Source organism: Candoia aspera, chromosome 1 (assembly GCF_035149785.1).
Source record: "Candoia aspera isolate rCanAsp1 chromosome 1, rCanAsp1.hap2, whole genome shotgun sequence".
Classification (NCBI taxonomy): domain Eukaryota; kingdom Metazoa; phylum Chordata; class Lepidosauria; order Squamata; family Boidae; genus Candoia; species Candoia aspera.
The window spans coordinates 189,348,308-189,364,692 of record NC_086153.1 but is presented as its reverse complement, the minus strand read 5'-3'; the positions used below and the strand labels follow the sequence as shown (position 1 = coordinate 189,364,692).

The 16,385-nt window shown below is 43.2% G+C and overlaps 1 protein-coding gene across 1 annotated transcript in view; it reads right to left on the bottom strand.

Annotated features, from left to right (window-relative positions):
* The window catches only part of LOC134488586 (dual 3',5'-cyclic-AMP and -GMP phosphodiesterase 11A-like), a 31,829-nt gene extending 16,820 nt beyond the window's left edge, over positions 1 to 15,009 (bottom strand). Inside the window, exon 1 of the mRNA XM_063291054.1 lies at positions 14,067 to 15,009. Coding sequence (XP_063147124.1) covers positions 14,067 to 14,882 — 816 coding nt within the window. The 5' untranslated portion in view covers positions 14,883 to 15,009. The remainder of the gene's footprint in view (positions 1 to 14,066) is intronic.
* Positions 15,010 to 16,385: the final 1,376 nt, after the last annotated feature.

Genomic DNA, 16,385 nt, shown 5'->3' with positions numbered 1-16,385 from the left:
TTTCTCCGTACCTATGCGTCATTCTGATTATATGTTCACTTCATGGATAATCAATTAGCTGTGTTCAGTACCAAAGGACATTTAAAAAAATAACAATTGCTATTAATTTTTAAGTAGTATATTATGAGTATTAACAATTATCTGAATGGCAACATCTGTTGCTCACTTGTGTTTGTTCAGTACCAAAGAGTCCTTCTAAGCCCGTTCATTCTTTGTACACAATACTTCCTCTTGTTTAGATAACAGTCAATTGTAATATATCTATAATAGACTAAAATATCTTCAGCAAAGGATCACTACCTTGTCATGGTGCTGGAGCTTGAGCACCTCAATGATGCCATGAGCTAAACCGTGAAGGGCCACCAAAAACGGGAAGGTCATGAGAGAGGGGTCAGACTAAATGCGATCCCTGGGGAAGGTAATGGCAACCCACCCCAGTATTCTTGCCGTGAAAACTAAATGGATCAGTACAACCAGAGATATGTCGGTATACCATTGGAAGATGAGACCCCCAGGTCAGAAGATGGTCAAAAGGCTACTGGGGAGGAACAGAGGATGAGTTCAACTAGCCCCAGACCTGATGACGCAGCTAGCTCAAAGCCAAAAGGATAGCTAGCGGCCGACGGTGCTGGTGGTGAACGGCAAATCCGATGTTCTAAGGATCAACACACCATTGGAACCTGGAATGTAAGATCTGTGAGCCAGGGCAAATTGGATGTGGTTATTGGTGAGATGTCAAGATTAAAGATAGACTTTTTGGGCGTCAGTGAACTGAAATGAACTGGAATGGGCCACTTCACATCAGATGACCACCAGATCTACTACTGTGGACAAGAGGACCACAGAAGAAATGGAGTAGCCTTCATAATTAATAGTAAAGTGGCTAAAGCAGTGCTTGGATACAATCCAAAAAACGACAGAATGATCTCAGTTCGAATTCAGGGCAAGCCATCTAACATCACAGTGATCCAAATATACGCCCCAACCACAGATGCTGAAGAAGCTGAAGTAGAGCAGTTCTATGAGGATCTGCAACACCTACTGGACAACACGCCTAAAAGAGATGTTATTTTCATCACAGGAGACTGGAATGCTATGGTGGGCAGTCAAATGACACCTCGAATTACAGGTAAGCATGGCCTGGGAGAACAAAATGAAGCAGGACATAGGCTGATAGAATTTTGCCAAGACAATTCACTCTGCATAACAAACACTCTCTTCCAACAACCTAAGAGACGGCTTTATACATGGACTTCACCAGATGGACAACACCGAAATCAGATTGATTACATCCTTTGCAGCCAAAGGTGGCGGACATCTGTACAGTCAGTAAAAACAAGACCTGGAGCTGACTGTAGTTCACATCACGAACTTCTTCTTGCACAATTTAGGATCAGACTAAAGAGATTAGGGAAGACCCACAGATCAGCTAGATATGAGCTCACTAATATTCCTAAGGAATATGCAGTGGAGGTGAAGAATAGATTTAAGGAACTGGACTTAGTAGATAGGGTCCCGGAAGAACTCTGGACAGAAGTTGGCAGCATTGTTCAGGAGGCGGCAACAAAATACATCCCAAAGAAAGAGAAAACCAAGAAGGCAAAATGGCTGTCTGCTGAGACACTAGAAGTAGCCCAAGAAAGAAGGAAAGCAAAAGGCAACAGTGATGGGGGGAGATATGCCCAATTAAATGCAAAATTCCAGAGGTTAGCCAGAAGAGATAAGGAATTATTTTTAAACAAGCAATGCACGGAAGTGGAAGAAGACAATAGAATAGGAAGGACAAGAGACCTCTTCCAGACAATTAGAAACATTGGAGGTAAATTCCAGGCAAAAATGTGTATGATCAAAAACAAAGATGGCAAGGACCTAACAGAAGAAGACGAGATCAAGAAAAGGTGGCAAGAATATACAGAAGACCTGTATAGGAAGGATAACAATATCGGGGATAGCTTTGACGGTGTGGTCAGTGAGCTAGCTAATAACAAGGCAGCAGGAGACGACGGCATCCCAGCTGAACTGTTCAAAAACTTGCAAGATGATGCTGTCAAGGTAATGCATGCTATATGCCAGCAAATTTCGAAAACACAAGAATGGCCATCCGATTGGAAAAAATCAACTTATATCCCCATACCAAAAAAGGGAAACACTAAAGAATGATCAAACTATCGAACAGTGGCACTCATTTCACATGCCAGTAAGGTAATGCTCAAGATCCTGCAAGGTAGACTTCAGCAATTCATGGAGCGAGAATTGCCAGATGTACAAGCTGGGTTTAGAAAAGGCAGAGGAACTAGGGACCAAATTGCCAATATCCGCTGGATAATGGAAAAAGCCAGGGAGTTTCAGAAAAACATCTATTTCTGTTTTATTGACTATTCTAAAGCCTTTGACTGTGTGGACCATAAAAATTGTGGCAAGTTCTTAATGGTATGGGGATACCAAGTCATCTTGTCTGCCTCCTGAAGAATCTGTATAACGACCAAGTAGCAACAGTAAGAACAGACCACAGAACAACGGACTGGTTTAAGATTGGGAAAGGAGTACGGCAGGGCTGTATACTCTCACCCTACCTATTCAACCTGTACACAGAACACATCATGCAACATGCTGGGCTTGAGGAATCCAAGGCTGGAGTTAAAATCGCTGGAGGAAACATTAACAATCTCAGATATGCAGATGATACCACTTTGATGGCTGAAAGCGAAGAGGAACTGAGGAGCCTTATGATGAAGGTGAAAGAAGAAAGTGCAAAAGCTGGCTTGCAGCTGAACCTCAAAAAAACCAAGATTATGGCAACCAGCATGATTGATAACTGGCAAATAGATGGAGAAAATGTAGAAGCAGTGAAAGACTTTGTATTCCTAGGTGCAAAGATTACTGCAGATGCTGACTGCAGTCAGGAAATCAGAAGACGCTTAATCCTTGGGAGAAGAGCAATGACAAATCTCGATAAAATAGTTAAGAGCAGAGACATCACACTGACAACAAAGGTCTGCATAGTTAAAGCAATGGTGTTCCCTGTAGTAACATATGGCTGCAAGAGCTGGACCATAAGGAAGGCTGAGAGAAGGTAGATAGATGCTTTTGAACTGTGGCACTGGAGGAAACTTCTGAGAGTGCCTTGGACTGCCAGAAGATCAAACCGGTCCATACTCCAGGAAATAAAGCCAGACTGCTCACTTGAGGGAATGATATTAAAGGCAAAACTGAAATACTTTGGCCACATAATGAGAAGACAGGACACCCTGGAGAAGATGCTGATGCTAGGAAGAGTGGAGGGCAAAAGGAAGAGGGGCCGACCAAGGGCAAGATGGATGGATGATATTCTAGAGGTGACGGACTCGTCCCTGGGGGAGCTGGGGGTGTTGACGACCGACAGGAAGCTCTGGCGTGGGCTGGTCCATGAATCACGAAGAGTCGGAAGCGACTAAACGAGTAAACAAAACAGACTACAATATACAATTGCGGCATACTAAAAATTGCTGGCTTACAAAAAATAAAGCTTTTTGTTTGATCATTTAAAAACAACACTCGTATTTGAGATGCAGAGCATATCAGAAATATTGGCCTTTCCAGGAGCACATTTGATCAAATGAAAGTTACTACAATAAGCAAGGGCAACAAGCATGAAGGTTTTTAATAATTATTTAAACAAAGAGCAGAACTGTGTTAGACAAAGACTAAGGCAGCCTTTCTCTGGTTCACTAGAGGTTCTGCGAGAGTTTGTGAAAAAAAACATTGTTTTTTAAACTTAATGCACTGTGCAATGCTAGCTGTAGATATATTTTATGCAGGGATTCTTTGAGACTTTAAAATTATTTCAAGGGTTCCTACAGGGTAAAAAGGTTGAGAAAGTCTGGACAAAGGTGCGTTCTGATGTAATAGTTTCTGCTCTCTTGATCTTGAATCTTTATGTGCTCAATCTAGCCCTCCTTCTTCTGTCTTTTCTAGCACTTAATACAATATTAGGCTGATGTACCATGTGCTTCATAGTGCCTTGAGCCTCACATTATCTATCACTGTGATGGGCAGAGCCTGTCAAGAATATATGAAAAGCTGAGTTAGGAATTTGTAATGCAGTGGAAAAAATCAGACTGACCCTCAAATGAAACAGTGCATAACATTCTGCATGGAATAGAGAAGAGAAATTCATCTCAAAGGGAGGATTATATACAATGCTGGCTGCTATTTAAAAAAGGAAGTACAGCGAAGACAAGGAAAAAACAAGAATAGCCTCCCTGGAGAAGGCAACTTATTTGCCAGTGCAGCTCTGTAATGGTTGCCTAATCCCAAATACTCAGTCTCACAAGCTCGGGCTTAAAGATAACTGATTTATTAAAGGAATAGTATGCAAATACAGAGAAAGCTGAGAATGAGCAAAAGCGCGCCAAATACAAACTTAAAAGCCTTGCCTTCAATCCAGTCCCGCCCTAAGCACCCGTCAGCACGCACCCCCTCCCAGGTGCTAGCAACCGTTACACGCGCCTGGGAAAGTAACCTTGAAGAGGATTGCAAACTCAAACATACATTCCAAAGTTCCAAAACAAAGCAGAGCGCCCGAATGGAAAATACCAGCAATGAGCAAGCCGGGCATACACGGAAAAACGGTTTGACATGTGAAACGTTACGATGTTAACAGAACATTGAAATGGGGAACATGACAAGCTCAAGCAGTAGTGGTGCTATTTGGGCATACTGAGGTACACTCATAACTACTCATGCTGCTGTATCCTGGACCAGTCATAGCTTCTGAGTTGTCCTCAAGGGCAACCCCAAGAGCGTGCAAGAGGTGCAAGCAAGAGGTCACCAAGGTATGGATGACAGTGAGCAAGGCCTCCAGATCCAGGAAGGCATACTTGACGCACAAGGAGGATATGTGCAGAGGCCCTCTTAGCCATGACTGTCACCTACCCATCCAGCAGGAACTGAATCCAGGAGGACCCCCAGATTGCGCACCTTTTCTGATTAGGGAGTATGGCCACATCCAGAATTAGAGATGAAAAATCTCTGGGACTGGGTGGTCCCAAAACTCATAGCTACTCAGTCTCATCAGGATTATGACTGAGCCTCTAAATCAAACCATTCAATCATCAAAACCTAAAATCAAGACTTCATTCTTTTGCATTACAAGCAACATTACTAAATGTTTAATTAATAGTAAGAGATCAACTTTTATGTACTTTTATACCTGTGTTGGAAAAGGTCAGAAGCCACTGGTCTGATATGCTTTTTTGCTTATTCCTGCACCGTTTTAGCTTTTCCTGTTTCTTTTTTAGACTTGTATTCTATCCATCTTCTATTCTACATTATGTGTCTTGAAAAATTAATAAATAAATTTTAAAAAAAGAAAAAAAGGATTATAACTGAGCCTATTCCTCCCTTTCTAGATCCCCACAGCCTCCGGATATTGAGACAAAACACTGACAGCATCACTTGGGTGACCAGGGCCTGAAATGTATCACCATATTGATGATACCTAAACCCAAGTGTCATGACCCCCGTTGCGATGCAATCATGCATCACAACGGGGAACATGCCTTTCAGGAAAAGGGGAAGGAAGGAGGAAGGAATCATCCTAATCCCTTAAACACTCAAACACAAGCGCAATCACAAGGACAAAGGAGACATACCTTTGCCCTGACCAGAGAAGCCATCAGCATATCGCCCGGACACCCATGCATTATCCCGGGGGACACACCTGCGCCAGACACGGGAAGGAGACAGAGGAGACCAGCGATAATCATCCTGATCGCCCATCAAGACCCCAGTATCGCACCCCGATCGCCCATCAAGAAACCAGATCCGGACTGTGGGACAATGGGGGGTGGAGAAGGGCCAGGTCCGCACCGGGGGTATTTACGGGGTACCCCGCACGCCATGTGCTCATTCCCGTCTTTTTGCGTGTATGCACTCTGTTCTCATTAAACTGGATATCCTTAGCCCTATCTAAGTGAGTCCGTGTCTTTTTGAGAGCAAGGCAACCATTACACCAAGTCACTGGATGAACGTTCCCAGCAGTTTCCTGTAGATGTTAAATAGGAGCGGAAAGAGTGTCAAATCTTGTAACTCCCTATAAAGTAAAGGCCTAGGGTTAGATCCATAAAAATATTCAAAAGTACACTTAGTAGTCAAAACAAAGAATACTTGGTTTCCTTCACTGACCACTCTGAGGTTTTGCAGACTTCTTCAAATCTATGACTATTCTAATATTTCATTTATCCCTAAGTGTATTGAGAGTAGGTGTGAGCTGGCTAATAACTACCTACAAGGTAAAGGGTTACTCCTTATTCTTATAAAAACCCCTAGGTGCTTTCAGATAGAGAATTCCTAATATCTCCATACAGCCCTACACAACTATTCTGTCATTTAACTGGTTTCATTTCTGGAAAAAAAGATGTTAAAACTATCATTTTCAGCTGCAAATCTGCAGGTGACTATTAGATGGCAGCAGAGAGGTACCATCTCTAGCCATCCAGATTTTTGCAGCCTGGTTATGGCAGATCAACAGTAGTAGTAGTACGGAAAAAGGAGTTAAACTGAATTAAAAAGGAAAACTAAATTCACAGAATTAAACAATTTGAAGGAGTCCATTTAGGCCATCAAATCCAACTGCCTATTGAGTGTAGAATTTAAAAAAAAAGCATCTATGAGAGACAGTTGTCTAGCTCCATCTGACTACACCTAGTAAAGGAGACCCCACTACCTCTCTGGATAATTGTTTCATTTACTGCTTTTTCTTTCATTAACCGCTCTAAATGTATGGATTCCACACACACCCAACATTCATCAGAATCTACTTTTCTGTAACTTAAGTCTATTATTTCACTTCCTGTACTAGAGAATAGGTCTTTATATTTTTCTATGATGCCATATTCATAGGCCTCTGTAGGAGATAAGGGGCAAGTGACAAAATGTGTATCACAACATAAACTGCCTCTTGAGTACTTGATAGTGATGCTGTGATGCAAATACATAAGGGTGAAGCTTGTGGGATGACTTCACGACACGTTTTTATCATTTTGACCTAACAGTGGTTAGGAACAGATGCCTATGGTAATTTTTCCTAGTTTTCTCTTCTCAAAAGAAAATGTTCCTAAGTTGTTCAATTTCTCTTATAAAAACTGAGACTAGGTTTCTAGTTTCCTGATCATACTTGTTGCCCTTTCACTATTATCACCAGATCAGGTACATCCCATCCTATACTTCTGCATTAGATTCCTGGGGACTAAGTAAAGAATTCTGCATTTGTCTGTTACATTTAGTTATTTTCAATCTTTTAGGATATTAGTTATTCCACTCAATCTTGTGCCATTACCTAGAAGTGACCCACGTTAGAAACTTGCTAATGTCACTAATTCAGTCTTCCGCATGTGTTGGGCAACAACTCCCCCCATTGTATCCATTGGTCGTGCTGAAAAGAGTTCTGGTTCAATGCACTGAGTGGTACTAAGCTGGGGTAGATTTTTGCAATCCAGGCACTGTCTGGCTACTTGCAAGGTAGTAATACTTACACTAATCGCAATAGAGAGGTAGTGTGACATAGAAGACGAAGTGAATACACTGATGAATGGATAGAAACAATGAAGATCCAAACTTTGTCTTTCTTTTGCCATTGTAACCAATATGATACTACTGGAACTCAGCTATTTTCAATGGAAAGGAAATAGAAAATTTTTGACCAGAATTCCTTTCCCCGATGTAAAGTAATTCCTTGGATGAAGTAGCTCGTATTTGCTTGACTTTATAAATGAGCAGTATTTATCCTTCTTATTCAAAGTGAACGTTTTTTTATAAACATAATGTAACTTGTTGCATACAACAGGCACAGAAGTTAATCCACAGGTTTATTTCTAGAGAGGAGGAGAAAAAAGCTGTAAAATTGATCAAGGGGTCAGCTTGCAGGAGCAGAAAGCAGTTTGATAAAGTATCATATACTGTACAGTGTTTTCCTTCCACAGTGAACCCCTGATTAACATCAAAGTCCATAGCTCTTTGTGTTAGAAGCAGATGAATCATTAGACAGAAATGAGCCTTGAAATAGTTCCAAAATCAGAGTGACATACAGGGTTAGGCTAAATCAGTGACCTTACTCTATCAGATGAAAAGCCAAGACCTAAAGATTAAACTTGTAAGGGATGAACATGTTGCAGAACAGATTTAATAAATATTGTAACTTGCCCCAGATCTTATTCGCAGGCATTTTGTAATCTATCTGTCCCTTCTGCCTCTTAAAGCAAGGCCTCCCACATTCACAGTGAGACTATCAAAGTCAATAAATCTATGTGTTAAGTTTCATATAGCTTTCCACAATCTGATCTTTCACAGACTAGCCAGCCTTCTAACTAATCATTTAATTCTAAATTTATAACTGCAGCCATGAAAAGAAATAAATGGATCATCAAACAACCCAGAGTTCTCGCTTAAGGAACAAATGACCAGGCTCAAATGATCCTACTTTGGACACACTGGGCAAAGACCTAGCTCTCTGGAGAAGGCTCTAATGCTGGGAGAGGTAGAAGGAAAAAGAAGAGGACAACCATCAGCAAGATGGATGGACTCAGTTATAACGGCAATGAGTGCAGCACTGGAAGACCTGAAAGACCAGGTTAGAGATAGATCATCATGGAGAATATCTATGTGATCGCTAAGAGTCAACAACAACTTAATAGCACACAATCAATCATATTTACACTATCTGTATTTATGAAATATGGATGAAAACACACTATATTTAGGAGTGAAAATGACTTACTATGGGTTACTAAACAGTAAGAAGCCAAAAATAAAACAGCATGTTCTGGATGATTTACAGAAAAATCAAGATGTATCCCCTCCACTCCCACTAGTATAAAGGTAATCTACATAGAAGCCATTTATTCTATATAACAATCTTACCACTATCTTGTCCATTCCACATAAAATAGTGTTTTCATTTGCCAAATGTAATATATTGCCATATATATTCTACAGGGGAGGTGTAATAATAACCCTTTACAAGATAGCCTTTGTCCCTGCTAAGAAGGGTCAAGTGAGTCAGCTTCTCATGTTTAGCAGCACTGTCCTATATACTAACCTTGGCACTTCTACCTAATAACGCCCGTTAGTTAGTATTTGTGCCAACCACATGAAGGAAACCTGTTATTTCTACAAGTGGATTTGTCTATCCAAATAACCAGGAGGGTTATTAAATTCTGGCAGTAACTAATCTGGTAAGAATTCATGGGGTCAATGAAAACATCTACATAATGTGCAGTAGCAGTTAAAAAGTTAAATGCCATGTTAAGAGGTGTTAGAACAAGAACTAAAAATTAGGTCTGTGCACTGTTTTGGACTTAATTTCAAAAAGGGGATGTGAATCTAAGATCTGCGACTCTTTAAAGCAGTCAAAACTTTTCCCAGGGTCAAATTTTAGCTGCACAGAGTAGCCATGTGATCCTGGGAAAAGAAATGGCTGCTTTAAAAAGTTGCAGTCAAGAACATTGGTATCTGTTGCTGATCATGTTGATGAGAACAACTACCTGTGCATTGTGACATCAAGATATGAGCTCCACCCTTTTATATTTGCATCATGAAGTTGCACATAAATGTGTAAGGGTAGAGTTTAAGTTGCAACTGACATTTTGTCACTTGCTTCCCATGGATGCCTACAAACAAGAGTTCTATATTTATACTTCCATATTTACCAATGTATGTATTCCAAATTCTTCTGGAGTGACACATAGTAATATAAAAAATAAAACAGCCAGAATTAAAATACTTTTATATAAATCCATGATGTGCCCTTTAAATTCTGTATACTGTTCTTACTGTCCCATCCCTATAGCTAGAATACATACAAATGAGTGCAATCAGAAAAGACTTGGCAAATTGAGCATTTTATTTTTAAGAGGAAAGGGATGACTGAAGTGAATAGATTTAGACTCAGGATAGATTTAGAACTTATGTATGATATTGAAAATGTACACTGTTTTTCTCCATTCTTCTTCCTAACCAAACTTGAGTCATCCAGTAAAATTATATAGTACATAATGGTTGCATTCACATAATAGTTACCATTACACGCATCATTTTGGCATCATTGTGGTTTGCTATGGATACACTGATAGGCACCTTCCTGTGTCCAACCCTACTACCCCTTGGGAACCAACTGGACTTAAACAAATGATCAGAAATACATTTACTTATCTGAGGGATGATAAGCTATCATGGCTACTAATCAAGACACCTATTAATAAACCTCCTAATATTAATTGCTGAAGAATAAAATGGAATGCTCATGTCTTGCTTCAGCCAGAAAGGTTTTGCATGGGCCTCTGGTTGGCCATTGTGGGAAAATAATGCATGACTAGATGAGCCTTTAGTTGAATCTGCAGGATTCTTTGTCCATAAATTATTACTAAATGCTGCCATCCATCTCCCACTCATCTGAATCCTTTAAGCACAAATCACACACAAAGGGATCGGTGATCCTCTTTTGGCAACTCTAATTGTAAACACCGTTCTCTGATAGCAATTTGTATTTATATTTAACATATTTAAACATAAATACGAAATATCTCCCCTCCCCCGAAACTCGCCACAGAACATATACAATGGCTTCTAGATACCCAGCACCCGAGGGAGATCCCCTGAATTTCTGCAAGGTATTATGCCTTTCCTTCAGCAAAGGATCATTACCTTGTCGTGGTGCTGGAGCTTGAGCACCTCAATGATGCCATGAGCTAAACTGTGAAGGGCCACCCAAGATGGGAAGGTCATGACAGAGAGGTCAGACTAAATGCGATCCCTGGGGAAGGTAATGGCAACCCAACCCAGTATTCTTGCCGTGAAAACTAAATGGATCAGTACAACCAGAGATATGTCGGTATACCATCAGAAGATGAGACCCCCAGGTCGGAAGATGGTCAAAATGCTACTGGGGAGGAACAGAGGATGAGCTCAACTAGCCCCAGATGTGATGACGCAGCTAGCTCAAAGCCGAAAGGACGGCTAGCCGCCGACGGTGCTGATGGTGAACGGCGAATCCGATGTTCTAAGGATCAACACACCATTGGAACCTGGAATGTAAGATCTGTGAGCCAGGGCAAATTGGATGTGGTTATTGGTGAGACGTCAAGATTAAAGATAGACATTCTGGGCATCAGTGAACTGAAATGAACTGGAATGGGCCACTTCACATCAAATGACCACCAGATCTACTACTGTGGACAAGAGGACCACAGAAGAAATGGCGTAGCCTTCATAATTAATAGTAAAGTGGCTAAAGCAGTGCTTGGATACAATCCAAAAAACGACAGAATGATCTCAGTTCGAATTCAGGGCAAGCCATCTAACATCACAGTGATCCAAATATACGCCCCAACCACAGATGCTGAAGAAGCTGAAGTAGAGCAGTTCTATGAGGATCTGCAACACCTACTGGACAACACGCCTAAAAGAGATGTTATTTTCATCACAGGAGACTGGAATGCTATGGTGGGCAGTCAAATGACACCTCGAATTACAGGTAAGCATGGCCTGGGAGAACAAAATGAAGCAGGATATAGGCTGATAGAATTTTGCCAAGACAATTCACTCTGCATAACAAACACTCTCTTCCAACAACCTAAGAGACGGCTTTATACATGGACTTCACCAGATGGACAACACCGAAATCAGATTGATTACATCCTTTGCAGCCAAAGGTGACGGACATCTGTACAGTCGGTAAAAACAAGGCTTGGAGCTGACTGTAGTTCACATCACGAACTTCTTCTTGCACAGTTTAGGATCAGACTAAAGAGATTAGGGAAGACCCACACATCAGCTAGATATGAGCTCACTAATATTCCTAAGGAATATGCAGTGGAGGTGAAGAATAGATTTAAGGAACTGGACTTAGTAGATAGGGTCCCGGAAGAACTCTGGACAGAAGTTGGCAGCATTGTTCAGGAGGCGGCAACAAAATACATCCCAAAGAAAGAGAAAACCAAGAAGGCAAAATGGCTGTCTGCTCAGACACTAGAAGTAGCCCAAGAAAGAAGGAAAGCAAAAGGCAACAGTGATAGGGGGAGATATGCCCAATTAAATGCAAAATTCCAGAGGTTAGCCAGAAGAGATAAGGAATTATTTTTAAACAAGCAATGCGCGGAAGTGGAAGAAGACAATAGAATAGGAAGGACAAGAGACCTCTTCCAGAAAATTAGAAACATTGGAGGTAAATTCCAGGCAAAAATGGGCATGATCAAAAACAAAGATGGCAAGGACCTAACAGAAGAAGAAGAGATCAAGAAAAGGTGGTAAGAATATACAGAAGACCTGTATAGGAAGGATAACAATATCGGGGATAGCTTTGACAGTGTGGTCAGTGAGCTAGAGCCAGACATCCTGAAGAGTGAGGTTGAGTGGGCCTTAAGAAGCATTGCTAATAACAAGGCAGCAGGAGACAACGCATCCCAGCTGAACTGTTCAAAATCTTGCCAGATGATGCTGTCAAGGTAATGCATGCTATATGCCAGCAAATTTCGAAAACACAAGAATGGCCATCCGATTGGAAAAAATCAACTTATATCCCCATACCAAAAAAGGGAAACTCTAAAGAATGATCAAACTATCGAACAGTGGCACTCATTTCACATGCCAGTAAGGTAATGCTCAAGATCCTGCAAGGTAGACTTCAGCAATTCATGGAGCGAGAATTGCCAGAGGTACAAGCTGGGTTTAGAAAAGGCAGAGGAACTAGGGACCAAATTGCCAATATCCACTGGATAATGGAAAAAGCCAGGGAGTTTCAGAAAAACATCTATTTCTGTTTTATTGACTATTCTAAAGCCTTTGACTGTGTGGACCATAAAAATTGTGGCAAGTCCTTAGCGGTATGGGGATACCAAGTCATCTTGTATGCCTCCTGAAGAATCTGTATAACGACCAAGTAGCAACAGTAAGAACAGACCACGGAACAACGGACTGGTTTAAGATTGGAAAAGGAGTACGGCAGGGCTGTATACTCTCACCCTACCTATTCAACTTGTATGCAGAACACATCATGCGACAAGCTGGGCTTGAGGAATCCAAGGCTGGAGTTAAAATCTCTGGAAGAAACATTAACAATCTCAGATATGCAGATGATACCACTTTGATGGCTGAAAGCGAAGAGGAACTGAGGAGCCTTATGATGAAGGTGAAAGAAGAAAGTGCCAAAGCTGGTTTGCAGCTAAACCTCAAAAAAACCAAGATTATGGCAACCAGCTTGATTGATAACTGGCAAATAGAGGGAGAAAATGTAGAAGCAGTGAAAGACTTTGTATTCCTAGGTGCAAAGATTACTGCAGATGCTGACTGCAGTCAGGAAATCAGAAGACACTTAATCCTTGGGAGAAGAGCAATGACAAATCTCGATAAAATAGTTAAGAGCAGAGACATCACACTGACAACAAAGGCCCGCATAGTTAAAGCAATGGTGTTCCCCGTAGTAACATATGGCTGCGAGAGCATAAGGAAGGCTGAGAGAAGGAAGATCGATGCTTTTGAACTGTGGTGTTGGAGGAAAATTCTGAGAGTGCCTTGGACTGCAAGAAGATCAAACCAGTTCATCCTCCAGGAAATAAAGCGAGACTGCTCACTTGAGGGAATGATATTAAAGGCAAAACTGAAATACTTTGGCCACATAATGAGAAGACAGGACACCCTGGAGAAGATGCTGATGCTAGGGAGAGTGGAAGGCAAAAGGAAGAGGGGCCGACCAAGGGCAAGATGGATGGATGATATTCTAGAGGTGACGGACTCGTCCCTGGGGGAGCTGGGGGTGTTGACGACCGACAGGAAGCTCTGGCGTGGGCTGGTCCATGAAGTCACGAAGAGTCGGAAGCGACTAAACGAATAAACAACAACAAAATTATGCCTTTCACTTAAACAGATCTCTTCCCATGCTGCCGTTCTGGGTAGGTATGAATTTGTAGCAGGATTTTGTTTCTTTTTTTTAAACCGTCTAAATTGAGACCTTAGTTTTGTGAAGTTATTCTGTTCTCCTTAAGACCGCGTGCGTGCAGTCAGTCGCCACAGGGGCTGCCGAACGCAAGCCGTACCTGGTAAGCGTCGGGGATGTTCACGGTCTCGCCGCGCTCGGCTACGTAGCCGATGATGCCTTTGCCCCAGAGCAGCTGCATCTCGTTGTAGTTCTCCGTGCTGTAGCAAGGCAGGACGGGGGTGCCGCCGTGCACGTCGAAGACCTTAGAGACCAAGCTCTTCTTCCCGCCGCCTTCCACCAGGAAAAGAGAGCCCCTCTCGGCGTCCGCTATAAGGCAGACGAAGATGAGGATCTTGTAGCTGAGCGCGCTGAGGTCCAACTCGTTGGAAATGTCCTTGACGAGCTCCAGGAAGAACTGCCGCTCGTTGTGCTGCTTCAGGTGGCGCTTGTAGTCCAGGGCGGTGGGCGGGTACTGGGGCAGGTTGACCCGGGACTCGAGCAGAGCGCTGAGCAGGTGCGCCGTGGTGGGCGGCAGCGAGCTGGCCTTTCTCAGCAGCGCCCTTCTCCTCGCGCTGCTCAGCGGCTCCTGAGCCCTGGCGTGGAGGTGCTCGTCGTAGGTCAGGTTCACGTGGATGGCCTTGGAGCGCGCGAAACTTTTCCTCAGCTCTTTCTGGGACGCTCGGCGCTGCAGCTCGCCGGCCGCCGGCTCCAGGCCCGGCGGGACTGTGGACGAGGGGCTGCTCCGCGGCGACAGGCCGTTGTGGCGGCTACTTGGCTGCCTTTCCGCCCCACCGTCGCTGAGGTCAAGCGCTCCCGTGGGAGCTGCTTTGCTAAGGAGGGCGGTTCTCCTCTTCAGCCACTTCTCCACCAGCTCCGGGTGTCTGTCTAAGAAGCCTTCCACTGCAGCAAAGTCCAAGCCGGCGGGGTTTGCCATGATCCCTGTAGTTCTGCCTCGCCTTCCCGCAAAGGAACTTTTGGCGCTACTTATGCCTCATGCCGCAATCTCCGTTTATCATAAAGGCGGCGGGAACTCTTAAGTCACCGGTTCCCACGTCTCAAAAAGGCACCCAAACTGGTTACAAGGCGTTCACCCCTCACACGGTACATCTGAATGGCGTTCCGCTGAATGGAGAAACTCAGAGCTGAGCTCTGCGTCTTACTGGCAAATGCCCCGCTTTTTCGCTCCGTTTCCTGTTATTTTGCTAGTGATCTCCCTCTTCCCTCCCCTCCCCTCCCCAAGCTCGTCGCCTTTTTCGATTTTACTTTGGCATGTCAATATTCCCCTCAAGCGCGCAAGCAGACACCCCGTTTGCTTCCTGAGTCCCGGTGTTTCCCGCGGACTTCTGCCGTCCCTCCGCTCCCAATTACCCAACCGGAGTTGCCGCGGATTCTCTGGGGACGGGTGTCAGGTCCTCCTTGCTAACTACTGCTCCTGCTGGCGACGGCTGCTGCGGAACCCGGCTGCCACAGCACTGAAAAAATCAGGGCGGGGAGAGGAAGAGATGCAAAGCAGAAGCCGGCGGCGAGAGAGGCAGCGTCTTCCCTTCTGCCTGGAAGCGATTTGTGCTGGAATTCGTGCAGCAGAATGAATGAAGGCGTTAAAGGGGAGGGGCGGATGTCGATCGCCGTTCTCCCTCCAGCCCCCTTCTCATAAAGCCGAAAGAGAGAGAAATTGCACCACTGTGGTATTGGCTAATGGCTCACAAATGGCTCTCAACCTATTCCAGGTCTTCCATTAAGACAGGCAAGCTGGGTGATAGATGCTGTTGAGTAGCGTCTATCGTGGGATGCATAATTAGATTGTGCAGTTGTACGTGTGCAAGAGGGGAAACCTTTTCAAAACAGGTAAAAGAATATTGACAGATGTTAGCGCTGTGTATGCGCGTGTGTCATTTGTAACTAGGCGCGTTTTTGTTTGAGGCTGTGAGTTCTATCTGTGCATAAGTTTGTTAGGGGAGAGAGAGCAGACGATTTCCAGAACTGTCGGACCTTTTAAGCCTACACACACACACACCCATTTTAAATACAATTATGAAGACGTGGACCTTGTGGACCTTGCTGATTTTAATGGAATGGTTCCAAATAGGATGTCAACTCTCGCCATTATGTTTGAGTTAATATTTAAAATTCTCTCTGTATGAAGGATATTTCGAGCTTTGGTGATAGGTGGGTTAACAGCTGTAGTTTGTTGCTGTCTTCTTACTTTCCTGTAATGGTGTATAAGTCCATACTTCAGTACAATCACTCATAAGAAAGGAATACTTCTGCAGCAGGATCCCTAGGTATGTCAGCTCAAAAATACTTCCACTAAATGAAATGGAATTCCATTCAAGAAGGCATGCGTGGGCTTCCATTCTGATTTTTGTGGAATAATTTTTTCTTACCCATTAGAATGAATGTCTCCTGCACAAAAGAGAACACAGTGGCAAAATCCAGG